Source organism: Corvus moneduloides, chromosome 25, assembly GCF_009650955.1.
Source record: "Corvus moneduloides isolate bCorMon1 chromosome 25, bCorMon1.pri, whole genome shotgun sequence".
NCBI classification, from domain to species: domain Eukaryota; kingdom Metazoa; phylum Chordata; class Aves; order Passeriformes; family Corvidae; genus Corvus; species Corvus moneduloides.
In genome coordinates, this window is record NC_045500.1 from 1477340 (window position 1) to 1494197 (window position 16858).

The 16858-nt window shown below is 51.1% G+C and overlaps 1 protein-coding gene across 1 annotated transcript; it reads right to left on the reverse strand.

Moving 5' to 3' along the window:
- Nucleotides 1-519: 519 nt before the first annotated feature.
- On the reverse strand, nt 520-16807 carry DCPS (decapping enzyme, scavenger). The gene is made up of 6 exons (XM_032133761.1): nt 16566-16807; nt 15311-15479; nt 7708-7853; nt 5037-5150; nt 1779-1889; nt 520-977 (listed from the first exon to the last, which is right to left on the reverse strand). The coding sequence occupies exons 1-6, from the start codon at nt 16734-16736 to the stop codon at nt 711-713; spliced, it is 978 nt and encodes a 325-aa protein (XP_031989652.1). The 5' UTR covers nt 16737-16807; the 3' UTR covers nt 520-710.
- Between the last annotated feature and the right edge of the window lie 51 nt (nt 16808-16858).

Consider the following 16858-nt stretch of genomic DNA (forward strand, 5'->3'; position numbering starts at 1 on the left):
ATCACTGAATCCAAGTCCTGGCACTTTTTCGGTCCTGCCACCACCTTGGCAGAAGGAAGAGCGCGATTATTTTTTTGGGGGGGGGGGGCTTTAACCCATAATCCTTGCAAAACCTTAAGCAGCCTCTGTCAGAAAGGGACTGTTTCAGACACAGATGATTAAGGAGCAGCAGAGGGGTGATGGGGGAGCGGGCAGCACACAGTGCTTGTCTGCACACAGCCAGACAGGAAGGGCGAGGACTCGGGTTAGTCACTGGAGTTCTTTGGGAGACAGGCACCCCTCCCTGCTCAAGAAAGCTGCAATCCCACTCCCAGGGGTAAATCTGGAGGAAATACATGAAGCTTTCTGAAATCAGCAGGGTTTTTTTGGACCTCTCCATCTACCTGCTACCCTGGTTGGGCTGACATGTGGGGACAGGTGGAAAAGATGGATACACACAGCCACTCCTGCCCAAACCCCTCTGCTCACTGCATCCCAAAGGTGCCCAGTCAGAGGTAAAATCCAGCACACTCAAAGGGGTTTATTCAATCCATGTTGTTTTTAATGGACTTGAACAGACAACACGGTTTCCATAGCAAAGGATCATCAGCCCCATCTTGTACAAAAACAGAGTTAAAAAAACATAAAAGGAACACAACCTTGAAAAAAAAGCCCGAAAATGGGTATTTATTAGAAAAAAAAAAATTATACAAAAGCACCTCTGTGCCTCCTCACACTTTCCCTGCCTCCTGGAATTTCTTAAACAGGGGTTCGTCAGCCCGCAGGGGGAAGGTCAGAGCCCGTTTCTGGTAGTACGTGGAGTCCATGGCCAGGTTGTCGATGACATCGGCCAGCAGATGGGCTCTCTCCACGGAGCTGCCCGGCGCGTCGTAGCCCAGGGCAGTGAAATGCACGTGCAGGTGGTGGTAGGAGGGCTGGTAGTGCAGGTAGATCCGCAGCTGGGAGCCGGGCACGCCGAAGCGCTTCGCTATGGCCTCCTGTGGAGGGGAAACGGAGAGCTAAGGACTGGCAAAACCTCGGAATGGATGGAAAAGAGCATCCCTGCATGGCAGGAAAGGCACAGGGAAAGGTAAAAGGGATTTCTGCTTCCTCACAGCAAGGGAGAGGGGGAAGTTTGGAAGGCCAGAGCTCTCTTCCCCACCCTCCATTTCAGCCTCTGCGGGGACAGAGCGAGTCCCCCCGGCTGCCCCACTTTTATCTCTCCATGATGGGATGTCCTATCTACCCATATCATTTTCCCTTTCACCCTTATCACTCCAACTCATTGGTAAAGTATCAGGGATCCGTTAACAGCCAGCGTAATTAAAGCTATAAACAGCAACAGCGAACTCCGGCACGCCAGCTCCGCTCGCTGCAATTCCCCAGCTAATCTCTTAATTAATCTCCCACTTTCCCCAGTGCAATTACTTTCCAAATTCTAACGCAGTGAAGGAAGGAGAAGCTACTGCACATCCATCTCCCAAACACACCCTGTGGAAAATCGCATCAGCCGGTGAGAACAGGCAAGGGGTTGGGATGGGGTTGTTAAAACGAGGAGCTCAGTGCTCACGGGAAGTATGGAGCATCCCTAAAGCACCTGGATGTGGCATGATCTGGGGAAGGTGCTGATGGAGAGCAGGAACCAGAAAGGGAAACACAGCCCTGTTTCTTGATTTAATATCTCCAGATGAGCGGTCCCCCAGGCAGATGCTGTGCCAGAAAACCCACGGAGTGCCTTTGCAGAGGCAGCCGAGCTCTCCCTGGCCAGGACAGCAGCATGGGACCAGCCTCACGCTCACCTTCCCTTCCTGCAGGACGTTCCTCAGCAGCGGGAGGTGCTCGGCCGTGAGATCCCTCAGAGACTTGATCTCCCGGCGATGCACAAGGGCGATCAGGTACAGGTCATCGAGCTGCAGAGACACAGCATGGGGATGAAAGGGCACAGAAAGACCACGTGGAGGCAGCAGCACTTTGGACCTGACACACCATTCACAGCTTCCCAGGCTGTTATATAGGGATTCTTGTGCCATACAGGGATGCTTGTCCTCAACACCCACACTGGGCTGAATTTCCCACTGTGGGATGTGCTCACCCACAATCCCACTGCACCTCAAAGCATCATTGCTGGAGAAACTGGGTTTTGTCCAGAAATGACCAGAACAGCCTCATCCCAATCCATTAACAGTGGGATCACAAATACCTTCTCAGCTTTAGAGGCAGATGGAGTCACCAGCCCTCTCATACTGTGAGCACCGTGCTCAGTGCTGCTCTTCCACCTTCACACACCCCTGAGCACCTCAAACATGCCTTCTCTGTGTGACTGAGGCTGGAGACCATGTGCAGGCACCCACTCAGATATGTGGGGTCACCAAAGCCCCAGCCAGGAGCCTGGGGTCTGCCAGCACCCCCCATGCACACCCCACAGGCTTCTCAATGATGGTTGACCTGCAGCATGCTCAGACGAGGATTTACAGTGGACCACAGCTGCCAAAACTGAAAATTTTTCCCATTGATAAGCTCTTTACTTTTCCACTGTGCAAACAGCTGGCCACTTTTGAGTCACATCAGTTCTGTTAATAACAATTTTCAAAACCTAACTGGTCACTGTACAAATCCAGGGCAGTGAAAGTGTGTCCCTTGAGCAGCTCTGAGACAAACCTTTGGCCTCCCCCAAAGCACTCAGCACTTTCAGTGTTTAACAGTATTTAATAATGTTTAACACAAAGTTAAACAAAAAGTTGTGGGTCATCACACTTTAAAAAAATAAAAATAAAAATCCCAGTCTCCTTCAGCTCAGTTAATGACTTTCTAACATAAACATAGGAAAGCAAAGGGTTTGGATATACTGAGACCCAGCTGATCTCTTCAGGGCTGTGAGAAACCCAATGCAGCTCTGTGGAAAGTGATACTTGTGTCAAAGGATGCTCTCAGGACCCTTCACAGGTCTCTTGAAGCACAGAGCTGTTCCTGCAGCCAGCCAGCTCATGGTTCCATTTGATTCCCATGCACAGCTCCAGAAAAAGATGGTGTATCAGCTTGTGCTCTTTGGCTCCGGGCTGGCTGGTGGGAGGAAAAGCAAACAGCTCTTCTCCTTAGAACAACATCTGCATGTTGCTGTTTGAAACAAATAAGCCTGTTGCTAAAAAGGCCTGGAATGATGTCATGCCAGGCATTGCTTCAGGCAATGCCTCAGGGCTCCTGCAGATTTGAAACCAACTCAAAAGTTGTGGAAGAAAAAAAAACACACAAAAAAATTTTAAAAAAAAATTAAACACCCCAAGAAACCAACTCAAACCACTGTCAAGGTTGGGCAGCAGCATGCAGAAGGATGGCAGATTTCACAGTGCTAAAGAGAAAATCTCCCCCTATCCATTAGCCTGAAATAACTGCAGGTGAATTCACAGGATTTGTGGGCCAGGGACTAAAGGAGTTCGAGGCCACGCTGCTGAAAGGACTGCTGAGGGAGGGCTCTGAGAGTCCTGCTGGGAGCTGCATCTCACTTCCCTGATTCCATCGGCAGCCTTGCCTGCCAGGTGGGATGTGGCAGAAGGAACTGGTGCTCCTGGGCAGCCCTGGGGCTGTCGGGATCAGCTCTGGCTCAGTGCCACCCACAGCCAAGAAGAAATTCCTTGGCTCAAAGGCAGAGCTGACAACCATTCCTGGGATGCTGTCTCGCCTGCCTGCGAAGGAGATCGGCAGTGCAAAGGGCCCAGATAGCTCCAGGGATGACTGGGGTGCAGCTGTGGAGAAGTCCAGAAGATCCTGTTCAGCATTCTAAGAGCCGATGGGAACATGGGGAAACCTCCCCAAAGAACAAATCCTGCTACTGAGGCACGCCCTGACCATGCCAGCTGGGAGATGTGGACGCAGCAGGTCTCTGGAGAAAGCCAAAGCACAAATTTTAGCCCATCTACAATTTTAGCCCGATCCCGATGTGAGCTGCAAAGTTTGGTTGCAGCACTCAAGGATTTCCACCGAGGCTTTGCTCACAGCCAGGAAAGGGACAACATGCAGCATGTTTTAGGATCCCTAAGTACTGCCCCACTGGGAGAGCAGTGAAGAGGGCACATCCTGCAAGCTGGACACATATCCCCATGCAAAATCTCATCAGGACGAAGGTTGTGCCTCTGGTGACCAAGTGGAAATTCGAGCTTAGTTACCCCATCACCACATGACAGGGGATTTTTGGAGTAGCTGATGTGCAAGGGATTCACGGGGAGCAGACACTGCCCTGCAGTGACTCCCCGAGGCAACTCAGCTCTGCACCACAAACTGCTGCTCCCTGCACAGACACCCAGGATGGTGCTGCCCACCAGCAGGCTTGTGTTCCCATTTTCTCAAGTTTTAGTTTCCATTTCTAAGTCTTAATCATGCAGCAAGTCTCCCCACATGCCCCCTGCAGAAGCATATGAGGATCAGAAACACAATGGGGACTTTTTTTGACGCCACCAGCTTCAAGAGAGGGGTGTGTTTATGGAGTTTCACCTCCCCAAACTTACAGCGTGAAAGGGAGGCGGAGCCCAAGGAATAATTCTCAATTTAGGAATACAGCCTGGTCTTAAAAATCACTTTCACCAAGTGGCCACTCCCACAAGGGGTAAAGCAGCTGCTCGTGAGCCAACAACCATCTGTTTAACACTGTGGAGGAGAGTTAATTGCAGCAACCAAAGGACAACACAGCTGCCTGGTTTGCACCTCAAGTCAAGGCTTGCAAAAAAAAAAAAAAAACCAAAACAAAAAACCAAAAAAAAAACCCAGACAAGTTCAGCAGAACAAATACGCAGGATTTCGGTTCAAACAGATCCTGACAACATTTGGGCTGATACAGAAAAGTGAAAGTGAACCTAATAAATGCATCTCAGAGAGAACAGCCCGGGTGTGCAGAACCCCCAGTCACCCCGTGGTGGCCAAAGGGCCCTGGCAAGTCATCACTAACAGCAGCGAGCACAGAAGGACACAGGCACCTACTCAGACTCTCAAGGTGCTCTTAGGAGTCTGGAAGTGGACATTTCCTCTGGGTTACCTTCAGACAGGCAGCATTAGAGGAGCAAACCAACCTGGTTCTGATTCCACTTTAAATCTGGAACCAGAACAAAGCCATTGGAAGGATCTGGGTTTTCATGGACGATTCGATCAGCCTCAGCTTTTTTCTCCAGGATATTATACACCCACTGAAAGAGAAACACGTGATTTATAAAACAGCAGAGAATAAAAAACCAACATCTCAGATGCATTTAGCCCAAGCTCATGGATTACTGCACGTTCTCTGTAACTAGAATATATAAAAAAAACGCCAATTTTATTTTAAGAAGATCAAATAATTTGTAATTAATTAGCCATAAAACACTTCAACATCCAACAAACTCCAGAATATTATGAGCACTTCAGTAAAAAGCAGCGGAACCCAACTCTTGTGGGGCTCAGCACACTCCTCTTGCAACACCATGGGGCTGTTTACACCTTTTTTACCTCCCAAGCTGCAGCAAAATCTTTACAACCAAGTCTGGGAAGGGAAACTGGCTGATTTTGTTCTTTATTCAAAGAGGAAGGAGCAGAGTTGGATGTGGCTCTGGCTGCTGGCAGCTCACTCCAGGGATACGAAAGGCCTGTGTTTATTTGGGCAATGCATGTCTCTTGGCTCCCTGGCTGATTAGAAAACAGCTCACCACTCTTCTTCTTCCATACTTAAGGTTCCAGCCTCCAGCCTGCCTGTAATCCCTGCTCTGGTTATCCCCCCGCGCTCCTCCTGCAAGGCAAAGCACCATTCAGAGAAGAGTTATGGAAATGGAAGACACCAGGGATAAGTGACAGAGTAAGACCAGAGAAAAGCATCTTTGCTCTCCCCTGGCTCCCAGCCTCAGCTCCAGCACCCTTTTTTACACCTCCAAAATGCGTATTATGCTCTGGGTTAAGCCCAGCTTAAGTACTGGACTGGCAAGGGAGTCTTCAGCCAGGTCCCTGAAGGTAACACAAAGCAGCAGGAAATTGCTAAAGCTTGGAAGCTGAAAATGTTTGGAAACATCATTTTTCCCCACTAAATATAGGTCTGAAATATTCTGGTTGCCCCAGGCAGGTAGGGAAGGTGCAGCCAATTTCACAAATACATCGAATGAGCTGGGCTGGCGGTGCTGTGCACACCAGACACTTCTGGGGAAGTCCATCAAGAGTTTAATTAATCTAATCAACACTTAGGATCACTGTCAACTGACCTGAATATATCTGGAGGGAAAAAACAACTTCTCTTCCCTTGGTCTGGGATTTTTTGCTTAAAGTGCTCTTTTCTTCTTAGCATCATCTTAGAGATTGGATTCTTCAAGTGATTCTGGAAAGCACAGCACAACCTCACTCTGCTCTGTAACCCTGTGTGCTGGTTTGAGGGAAACTTCAGCAGGAAGCTCAGCAAAAAATGGATATTTGCCTTTTGCTGGGGTTTTTATGCCTGCTCTGATCACAAGTGCCAAGCTATCAGTGCCTTAAGTAAGTTCGCTGATCAGATGAGCTGAACTTTAAACCCAAGGCTGCCTCGTGATGGGTAGGTCCTTGGCTGACTGCTCCTGCTGCTCCCAGCACAAGCCCAGCAAGCAGAACACATGTCCAGGGACTGGCACCACAATAAAACCATTGTCCTGAAAGCATCCACACTTTGTATCCTCCAGCAGGAAACACAGACGCCTCTGTAGTCTCCTGGTATTTCTGTCACCCTTCACATTTCCCCTTCCACTCAGCAAAACCAGTTGGATAAAGACAAGGAACAGCATTATCTAATCCCAGAGGTCAAGGACTGACCATGCTGACCATGATTCCTCAGCAGATGCTCCTGATGGTCACCAGGAACGTTTCCATGTACTGAAATCAGCTCACAACCATTTGGGGGAAGAGGCAGAGTGAGAGCTCCTGCAATTCCTGAAGGCAGCTGCTACATCAGGAAACTCAAGAGATTTGGGAGCAAAAGCACAGAGAAAATATTCCATGCAGGCTGTGGCCTGGTGGAAACATGCACATGCCCTTCTCCAGCTAATAAACGCTGCAGTTTAAGGCAGCAGGAAAGATGGGGGAAGAGGGGGGCATCCAAGGCTCCTGGTTAGTTTTGGGAAATTATTCTTAATGGAGAGCCTCAGCAGCCCCAGGATTTGGTTTATTCCCCCTTCTGCAAAGGCTGGCATGAATCAATCCCTACAGACTTGTATTCCTTTGGTCTCTAAAGGAGAAAGGGAGGGGAACAGTCAAAAAAGGATAAAACCAAGGAAAAAGCTGGGGCTGCCTGGGGCAAGTAGGACACAAAGCAACAGTTTCACCACATGGAATATAGACTGAGGAGCTGAACTGCAGGAGGCATGGCAGGAGGAGTTGTGATGCAGGAATCAGTGCTTTTCCATTTCTACAGCAACCCAGAGACTCCTAAGAAGCCCACTGAACAGCACCAACACCCAGGAAGCCACCCCTGGACAGGAGAAAAAAAGTCAAGAGTTCCTCCAGAAACCTTGGGAAAGGCATCTTGGAGTACAGCTCCAAGGCAAATGTTTTTCTACAAAGATGGAAAAGGATGTCCCAGCCAACCAAGTAGGAGGGGACAGCACCATGGAGCTGACAACACAACCAGCAGGGAGATGGGGCAGAACACTCCCAACTCTCCAGCCAAGGCTTCAGAGGAGACTTCTGACAGCACAGTGTTTTGACAGAGGAGACCAAAGATGTCCGTGTCTGCAGGAGAGGGGCTGGTACCCGTACCTGGATGCTGAAGCTCTGGGACTGGATGAAGGGCAGGGTTATGTTCTTGTAATCCTCCCAGGTTTCACGGATGAGGTGTACTTCCTGCCGGAGGTATTTCTGGATGTGTTTCTCCGTGGCAGGGTAAACCACCGTGGCTTTGATCTCTAGGAACAAACACATCAGCTGAGTTACCACCCACATTGCTTCTTTCAGTCCCCAACAAATCTGTCTGCCCTTCCAAAAAATGCCACACTAAGACATTTCAAAGAGAGGGTGAGGGAGAATGGACATAGAAAGCAAACAAGTGCTTTAACCTCCCGTGCTGCTGCTGCTTTTCTGGAGGAAGAAAAAGCCAACAGCACAGCCATGGCCTGTCTTTCCAGCTCAGGTGGAGGAGTTTGCTGTCTGAGTTTTTCCACACTCGCTCTTTCAGGCCTATTAGCAACATTGGGGCAGAGGTGGGGCTCCCAGGGCAGTGTTCATGTGCAGTCAACAACCAGGACAGAAACACGACCCCAGGGACAGGGACACATCTTCTTCACACTTAAATCCAAAGCTCACAGGACGCACCCAGCTACATCATCCAGCCACAAACCCAGATGAACTCCAAGGAGCAGCTCCTTCCCAGAGCTCAGTCAGAGTGCTTGGCCTCAAGCCCCAAGTGCAGGAGGCAAAGAAGCCAAGGGCACAGGGACAGATCCAGAGCAAACAATGTGAGCTGGTAGGTCAACACAGCTCAAGATGAGCCGAGAGAAGAGGGCTGAGTGACCCCATGCCCACAAAAAGCATTTCACCATTTACCCTGGCAAAAAAACCATTTTCTGTTTGCCTCGAGATCAGAACATTGCCGTGCAATTTCTGTGGCATTAAACAGGATGCAAGTGCTCACCTTGTCAACCTGGCAGCTCTGATGTCGGCAGCAGTAAATCCTACCCACAGGGCTAAAACACTCAGGAAACATCCCTCTTTGGCCAAGACTGGATGTGCAATACAGAGCCTGCCACAACTCCAAGGTGCTCCAAGGGCACAGGAGTGTCTCTGCCTTCCCAGCTGACACAGAGCTGTTATGAACATCAGTGCAGGAAGGAGAAAAGCCCCACAAGCCTGGGCAAACCCCAGGCAGACCAGACTGAGGCGAGTGGCCGGGGCACTGCGAACACTGCAGGCTGTGCCCAGGGTCTGCCACAGAAAACCATGGGCTGCACAAGTACCAGGGCACCAAAGTTGTGCTTCAGGCCTTAAGCTTGTATATAGGCTAGCTAGACTCTGAATACAAACACCTATTTGTTCCCAGAGCCAGGATTTAGGATGGTCTCAGTCTTTTTTAGTTTTCTGCTTTCTGTTTTTTTAAGGTCAGCACTGCACAATCTGAGAGACTCTGCCTTTTCATTCCATGCCAAACCCAGCTTAATGAAATCCACAGGAAAATGCTGGTAACATGAAATATGAAAATGCAAACCACAAGGGCAGTCTGGTCTGATTCCCACCATACACATGTTCAAACAAGATTGTTTTCCAGGACTCAATTAGCACTTCTAGCAGGATGATGTAATACCAAAGAAAAAAAGACAAGGCTGTAGCTCTCCTCACTTAAAAAGATCAGCAAAGCACTGGGGAGAAAACAAAAAAAGCAAAAGATAAAATACCACAGCCAGCCTCAGGCTGAAACTTCCACAATTTGATTTTATACCCCAAAAATAGAGCAAGGTCTGCAGCAGAAGCCCCTCAGTGCTGGGTGGTGATAACCACAGTGCGTGGGGGTGCAGGGGACCCATAATGGCTTCCCTGGCACCTCCCCAATTTGGGGGTGGCTCCTCATGGTGGGGAGAGAACTCAGGGTGCTTTAAATGAGAGATCATAGAACTCCTTCATGTGCAGCTGCAGCTGAGCAGATGTTTGGAAGACGAGGCAGGGGAGAGGCTGTGGTTCACTTACGATTATTTCCCTTCTGAAGGTCTCATCAACCCCAAAATGTCCCAGCGATGCTAATTAGCATCAATCACTGCAGCCAGAGAGGCTGTTTGATACCTGCTCAGAGCCTGACAGTCCTTAGGAGCCACACACAGGATGCAAAGTCACAGCTGAGCCTGGGCTCGGCTGCAGGAAACATCCACAGCGAGACCAGGCTCACCCCGAAATCTTTCCAGCACTGGCACATGGCCACACTCCGGTTTCCAAGTCTGCTCCTGACAGGCTCCGTGTGCACCAGAGCAGCACGTAGGCCGTGGGGCACCCAAAACCTGCCCTGGCCTGGAAACTGGGGTACGGAACTGCTGGACACGTGATGTGGGTTTCTAAGCTGGCTGAAGCATCAGGGATTGTCTCTGCTCACATGTGAGTCACAGCAGCCAGGCTGTTCCTGAACACCGGCCCGAGGCCACCACGGAGCATCTGCGGTTTGTTCTGGAAGAGAGGACTGACCATCAACTAACTGGAGGTTATAAAAAGCCAGGAGGTTTAACTAAAGGAAGCTGGATGAGCAGGAGGCAGAGAACATCTGTCCAGGCTGGTCACTCTACGAGGGGCATTTGAGGGGAAGCACCACAGTACTGGGAAAGTGCCCAGGAGAAAAGGAGGCTCAGATTGACCAGATACACACACTTCTCCCCTCTCCTGCTAAAAACAAGAGAGGAAAACACAATCAAAGACACAAGAAAAATCAACTACCATTTGAGGAACTTAAGGGAAAAAGGGCTGTAAGCTGCTGTTTCCAGGAGGAGAGGACAAAACATGAGCAGAGAGAGCTCGTGCATGTAGGAAAGGACACTCTGAGCTCACTAATGACGCCTCATCTTCTGTGCCGCACTGTCCCCAGGCTCTGCCAAAATCCCCCTCCAGCTCAGCACATCAGTGAGGAGAGGCCTCACACTCTCTTCTTCCACCCCACTGCAGTATTAACACCTACTGCCAGACTGTTTTAGACAGATTTAACCCTGCCAGGGAGCCAGGAGAAGCACACAGGGCAGGCACAACCTATTTCTCCTTTTGGGCAGGAGTGCTTTTTCCTCTCTTTGCTAGCAGGAAGCTGAGCTTTGGTTTATAACCTCCCTAATCAACCTGACCATCAGGTGCAGGAAAGTGCCAAGGCCGCGGAACAACAGATATGTCAATATTTGCACTCTTGCAGGTTTCTTTTCCCTCTCCAAGCCTTGTTCCTGCTGCATCCTGCTCTGGGCTGTCTTCCCATCATTAGGTGGGAAGACAGTGCCTTGGACGCAGCCCTAACTAAATATATAATTAAATATACTAACACACAACTCCCCTGCTGCAAACAGTTTGTTTGGTTTTAGGATCACAACTGCACAAGGATCACACGGGAACACCGGATTCCAACCGAACCCCAGCCAGGTACACCCATGGCTTTGTCCCAGACAGCTGGGGCTCTCTTTAGTGAATGAATTAAAGCTGCAAAGGATAAAGCCTGCAAGAGCTCACAGTCTCCAAGGCCAGCACATGCCAGGGCAAGCCAAGCATGCTGCCAGGCCCCTGGGGCTTATCCCAGGAGGACTTGGGGGGCTCAGTGGACTTTAGCTGCAACAGGGACTGCAAAGAGGAAAGTTGCAGTTTACCACCGCTGCAAAACACAGAGCAAAGCACAACGACACCTCCCCACCATCCTCCAAACCACCCCACATGCTCCCACAGCTTCAGGCTCAAGCTTTTTATTTAAGTGCAAATGCAGGAAGTTTTCTTGGCTGGGCAAACCCCAGAGGCAGCCAGAGCACAGAAACGCAGGGAGAAGAACCAGCCTTCCCACTGCAGCTCCTGCATGTTTCTCCAGCTCCTCGCTGCCTGAAACCAGACTCTTTTTGAGACATGGATTGCTTCCTGCATGACTGAAAACTTTCCTTCCACACGCTCTCATTTTTCCCACAATTTCTCCACCCCATGTTGGAGCCATGGAGCCAGAGCTTCTCCCATTGTGCTTGTTTTAAGATGTTTCTAATAAGCTTCAGCCTGCAGCCAAGGAGCAAAGACTCCTTAGAGGACTGATAAGAGCCTTTAAATCACACCAGCAGAGCTTTGGAGAAGCATAGTCCCACAGCAGCCAGGCATGAAGAGGCTGCTTTTTGCCATAAACATCAAGCTCTCCTTGGCAAATGGGTGTGAGGAACTGGATGTTATCAGGGAACATGGATATTGAACCATCTGCCTTTTGCAATCCAACCTTTGGCACAAGGAAGGTGTTTCCCTTTCTGTAAAATCAGCCTTTGCCCTCCCTGCAGGGGAAAGCCAAGGCTGGAGATTCCTCTCACATCTAGGCTGAAGCTGCCTCTTAAATCAAGACAACATCCAGAAAGTGGCCTTAAAATAAGTTACACATGCTTGCCTCTGCTACCAGCACAGTCACATCAGCTCCGACACACTACTCCCCACAAATTCACAAAGTCCCCTCTCCTTACTCCAGGGGTTTGGGTTGCCCTTCAGAGAAACTCTGATCATTACTGGCTTGTTTGCAAAAGTTATTTCCCATTTTAGCCTTGACAGGTGCATTAAAATCAATGAGATGAGTAAGACTCATCTGGTGCTGCCTTCACTCCAGTGTGCTCCCAAATCTAAAAATCTCATCACAGTGAAATGTCTTTTCTGAGGTCAAAGCAGAGTCATTTGCTCAAGTAACATGCTTTGGCCTCCCTTTCCCTTTTGTTTGGCCCCCCTTTCCCTGTGTCACCACACAAACAAGTCATCATCACACGGGGCCTGTGCCGGCTTGACTGCGCAGAGGGAGCGGCACCCGACTCTCTTCAATGCAGAGGTGGGGAAAGAGCGCAGGAAGTGTCCACTTCCAGCTGTAAGATACTCCAGCTGAATGAAGAGCCCCACGGGCTTGGGAGCACAGAGGCAGCATTGAGAAACACCCTCTGGAGGCAGCTCCTCACGGCATCAGCACAAGTCACCCGCAGTCACCGCTTCCTCTGTCTCAAGGTCTGTCTTACCTCAGAAAGTAAGAGGGTGAGAGTGGCAGGGCTCAACTGCCCAGCGTGCTGTGAAATCCCCCAGGTGAATTCCTTCATCACATACCACAGGACTGTTCCATGAACTGCTTAACACCAAAGTCTAGCCTTTTCTACAAGATATTTTACTGTATCTTATACCCAAGTGTAAACTTGCAAGGACCAGGAGATAAAACCCTGTAAGTCCAACCCTGCAACCAAGGGGCCAACAAGACCCTGTGCAAGGGCTCCCTGAGTCTCCACATTATCACTCAACACCCCAGATCAGTCAAACCTTGACTGCAGCTTTACAGGCAATTCCTCCTGTTTAGGTTTTTAAGCTACATTCCTCATATCAATTACGTCCTTGGGCCGTGACTCAGGGTAATTTCCTTCCTCTCCTGACACACACGGCTGTTTCCCCGGTGCCAGCCCAGCTGCCCACCAGCAGCTCATGCAATGTGCCCGCTGAACAGCTATTTGCTGCTAAGTGCTTCAAAAGAAGAAGCCTCCTTGCTCTCCACTCCAACTCGGGAATCCTGGACAGCAGCTCCAGGGTCTACAGCCCCCTCCTGATCTCCTGCTTGGGGCTGCTCAGCATCCAGAGCGAGATGAGGGGTGCCAAGGAGAGGGGGGAAACAAAGATGCACCACTGGGTAATATCACAGCAAAAACTTACCTTTTAAAGTCAGATTTAAAAGTCATTAAAAAGATAAAGCTTGGCAGGAGAAAGCCAGAGGCTTCTTCCCCATTCAAACACGCAGGAGGGGTTTTGCACCTCGCATAAACCTTAAATAAAATACGGAATTCTGTTCTCAGAGTAATGTGGAGTCACACAGCGCTGCAGCAAAGTGCTGCAAGGAAGGCAAAGGCCGGCACAGCTGAGCTGGGCACAGCCCAGGGGATTTCAGTCTTGCAATGCCACCTCGTGGGAATCACTGCAACTCCCGCCAGGCTGGAATACAGCAGGTGCCCAAGCACGAGCTTTCCCAGCTAAGAAAGAGGAGCTTTAATGTCTTCCAACAATGCCCGTGCCCAGTGTTTTCCTCAGACTGAAGCTCACTGTAACAACAAAACCTTTAATTTTAAGTCCTTCACAGGAGAAAAGGAATTTTGCACAACTCAAGCTCACAAATCCAGACAGTACTTCCTCCTACACCCTGGGAACAGAGCTAAAACAAGAGCATTTTTGGGAAGGCACATCAAATATCCTGCAAATTTAACTTGAGACTGCAACAACATCTTACTTAAGGCACTCAGATTAATTTTGACTCTATTAAACCTGTTTAGCTGCTATTGTGTTTATGGAAGCGTTGACATGGAACTTATCACTGCATTTCCAGAATTTAAACATATACCAGCATTCATGCGGAATTAATTGTGGAAGGTGGTTCTGCTCCACTCAGGTGAGCCCCCACCTGGAGAGCTGCCTCCAGCTCTGAGGTTCTCAGCACAGGCAGAACATGGCACCACTGGAGCAAGTCAGAGGAGGTCACGGAGATGCTGAGCATTGGAGCAGCTCTGCTCTGAAGCCAGGCTGGGAGAGCTGGGGGTGTTCACCTGGAGAAGAGAAAGGCCTGGAGAGAACTCAGAGCCACTTCCAGTGTCTAAAGGGCCTCCAAGAGAGATGGAGAGGGACATGGGACAAGGGTCTGGAGGGACAGGACAAGGAGGAATGGCTTCACACTGCCAAAGGGCAGGGTTAGATGGGATACTGGGAAGGAATTGTTCACTGTGAGGGTGGGCAGGCCCTGGCACAGGGTGCCCAGAGAAGCTGTGGCTGCCCCTGGATCCCTGGAGGTGTCCAAGGCCAGGCTGGATGGGGCTTGGAGCAACCTGGGATAGTGGACGTGTCATTGCCCATGGCAGGGGGTTGGAACAAGACGAGCTTTAGGGTCCCTTCCAACCCAAAACAGCCTGGGACTCTGTGATTAAACTGAAGGGCCCAAAGACCAGCCCTGCTTTCCAGTGGCAGCTGGAGAGCACCACCATGGCAGGACACCTTTCCACTGGGACCAGAGTCCCCTCTGCAGGGCAAGAACCTTCCACTGCAGTTCCCCAACCTGCCCATCTGTCCTTGTCATACTTGGTTTATTAACAGAGTTTTACAACACACAGATGTGTGAAATCAGCAGGGAGATGGGGCTCATCTCCCCCAGCATTCAAACTCTCCCCCAAACACAAGCTGCCTGTCCTTAGCAGGTGACAAAAAAGCCCATGAGATGCCACCCTGGGATGAGAAGCAGCTGCATGTGCCCTGCAGACTGTTTTCAAGAGAAACATTCTGGAAGGAGACAGCTCTTACCCAAGTAAGAGCACTGACAAACACCCAGAGAGCCCTCACACCCCTGAGCCTTTCTGCACCTTCACACCAAGGTCATCAAGCCATGGCCATTCAGTGCCTCATCAGCTGAGCCACATGTCCATGGCATGGGAAAAGGGCATAAAACAGGACAGCATTGAGAGCCTTGGGATAAGACATTGCCTTCAGTGCGGAACAACCCACTGACCTCCCCACCTGGGCCAGGTGTGCTGCTGTCACCAAACCACAACCGGGGTAGTGCAGCCAGGTCCAGCAGTGGCACTTGCCCATCTCACTGCATCCTCCCCTCTGGAGTGGGCAGGAACCATATCCTGGCATCCCAGCTGCCCTCCCAGGATCCCTGAGCGGGGCTGAGGGCACTCACCACTCAGCTCCGGGGGAGGGCTCAGGTAGAACGTGCAGTAAATGTCATTGTGCATCTGCAGCTCTGCGTTCATGGGCTTCTTCAGCAGGTCTGGGATCTTCTCCTCCTGGAAAGGAGTCTTTTCCAGGATGACTACAGCATCTGTGCCCTCTCCAGAGAGGCCAATCTTCTGGAAAAGGAATGGATAAAGTCATCAGCAAACACAGATGGGTGCTAGAAGTCAGGGATCACGGCAGACACCTCGTAGCACCCTGGTCCTCGTGCCCAAACCCCCTTGCAGGCCAGACACCCTTCCAAAAATAAACCACACATTTGCCCGGAAGTACAGCAGGAATTTGCTCCCCACCAAGGAACAAAGGTGGTTTTTGGGGGAGCGGGGGATGTGAGCAATGACTCAGTCCATGTGCACCTCCCCGGATGCTCCAGGTTTCCTGCTGACCCATAGCACCAATTTCATCTCTGACACTTCCCAGAAAGAGAGCAGAGGAAGGCGTAGGGATTTGCATCATAGTCAAGGAGCAAGTTCTGGGGCAGGAGGCACTTACTGCTGCCCTGCTCCAAGGAACCACAGCCCCCGATCCCGTGGCCTCAGCGTCCTGGTTTTGGGCAGTGCTGGGTGTGAAACATCCCCCAACATCACTCCTGTCTGTACAAGACCCAGGTGAGGTCTCACCACACCACCTGCGGAGAGCAACAGGGCTCACCTGGGGCTCCCAACCCTGTCAGGCTCACAGGACAGAGCAGGTCTGTACCCAACTCAGCTACTGCAGCAACCCACTGCCTCGAGACCAAAGAAGCAGCCTGGGACTTCCCAATCCTCATCTCCTGCTAGGATGCACATCTTCAGGAGACAGGAGCAGAGGCAGCTGCATGCTTCCCACGCCATGTACAGACAATCCCAAGAGCTACTACAAATTTTCCTGTAATGGCTGTTTTACAGTCCCAAAGTCGGCGTGCTGCTGGCAATCCAGTGCCACTCTACCTACCAAGCACGAACAGCTTGCTTGAATCCAAAACCACCAAATTATACGAACAAGAAAGAGGGTTGCAATAAGGTCTCCAGCCGCCTCCTTGGCCTGGTTTGGGCAGCGCCAGGCTGGAAAAGCCGGTCGGGACGGGATGACCGGAGGGTGACCGGGACCCGCGGCGCCGGGGGGCGTGGCTTTCCCGGAGCGCGGCGCCGGGGGCGGGGCCAAGCCCTCAGCGGCGGAAAATGGCGGCAGGCGCGACCGCCCCCCCCCCCACTCCCCGGTACCTCCGCGTGCAGGAACACGACTTTGTCCCTCGCCGACTCCCGCAGGACGCGCCGCACCCGCAGGTCCGACAGCGTGAAGGCGGCGGCGGCCCCGCCTGGAGCGGCGGCCCCGCCATTTTTCTCCTCCTCCTCCTCCTCCCGCTTTCTCTTCGGCTGCGGGCCCTCCGCCATGGTTCGCGCCCGCCCCTGCACTGCGCACGCGCGGCGCCTCGGGGAGCGCTGGGGAACCGCGCCCCCTGGCGGCTCGGCTCCTTTTCCCACAAACCGCCCGAACCGGGATTGAGAACAAAAAT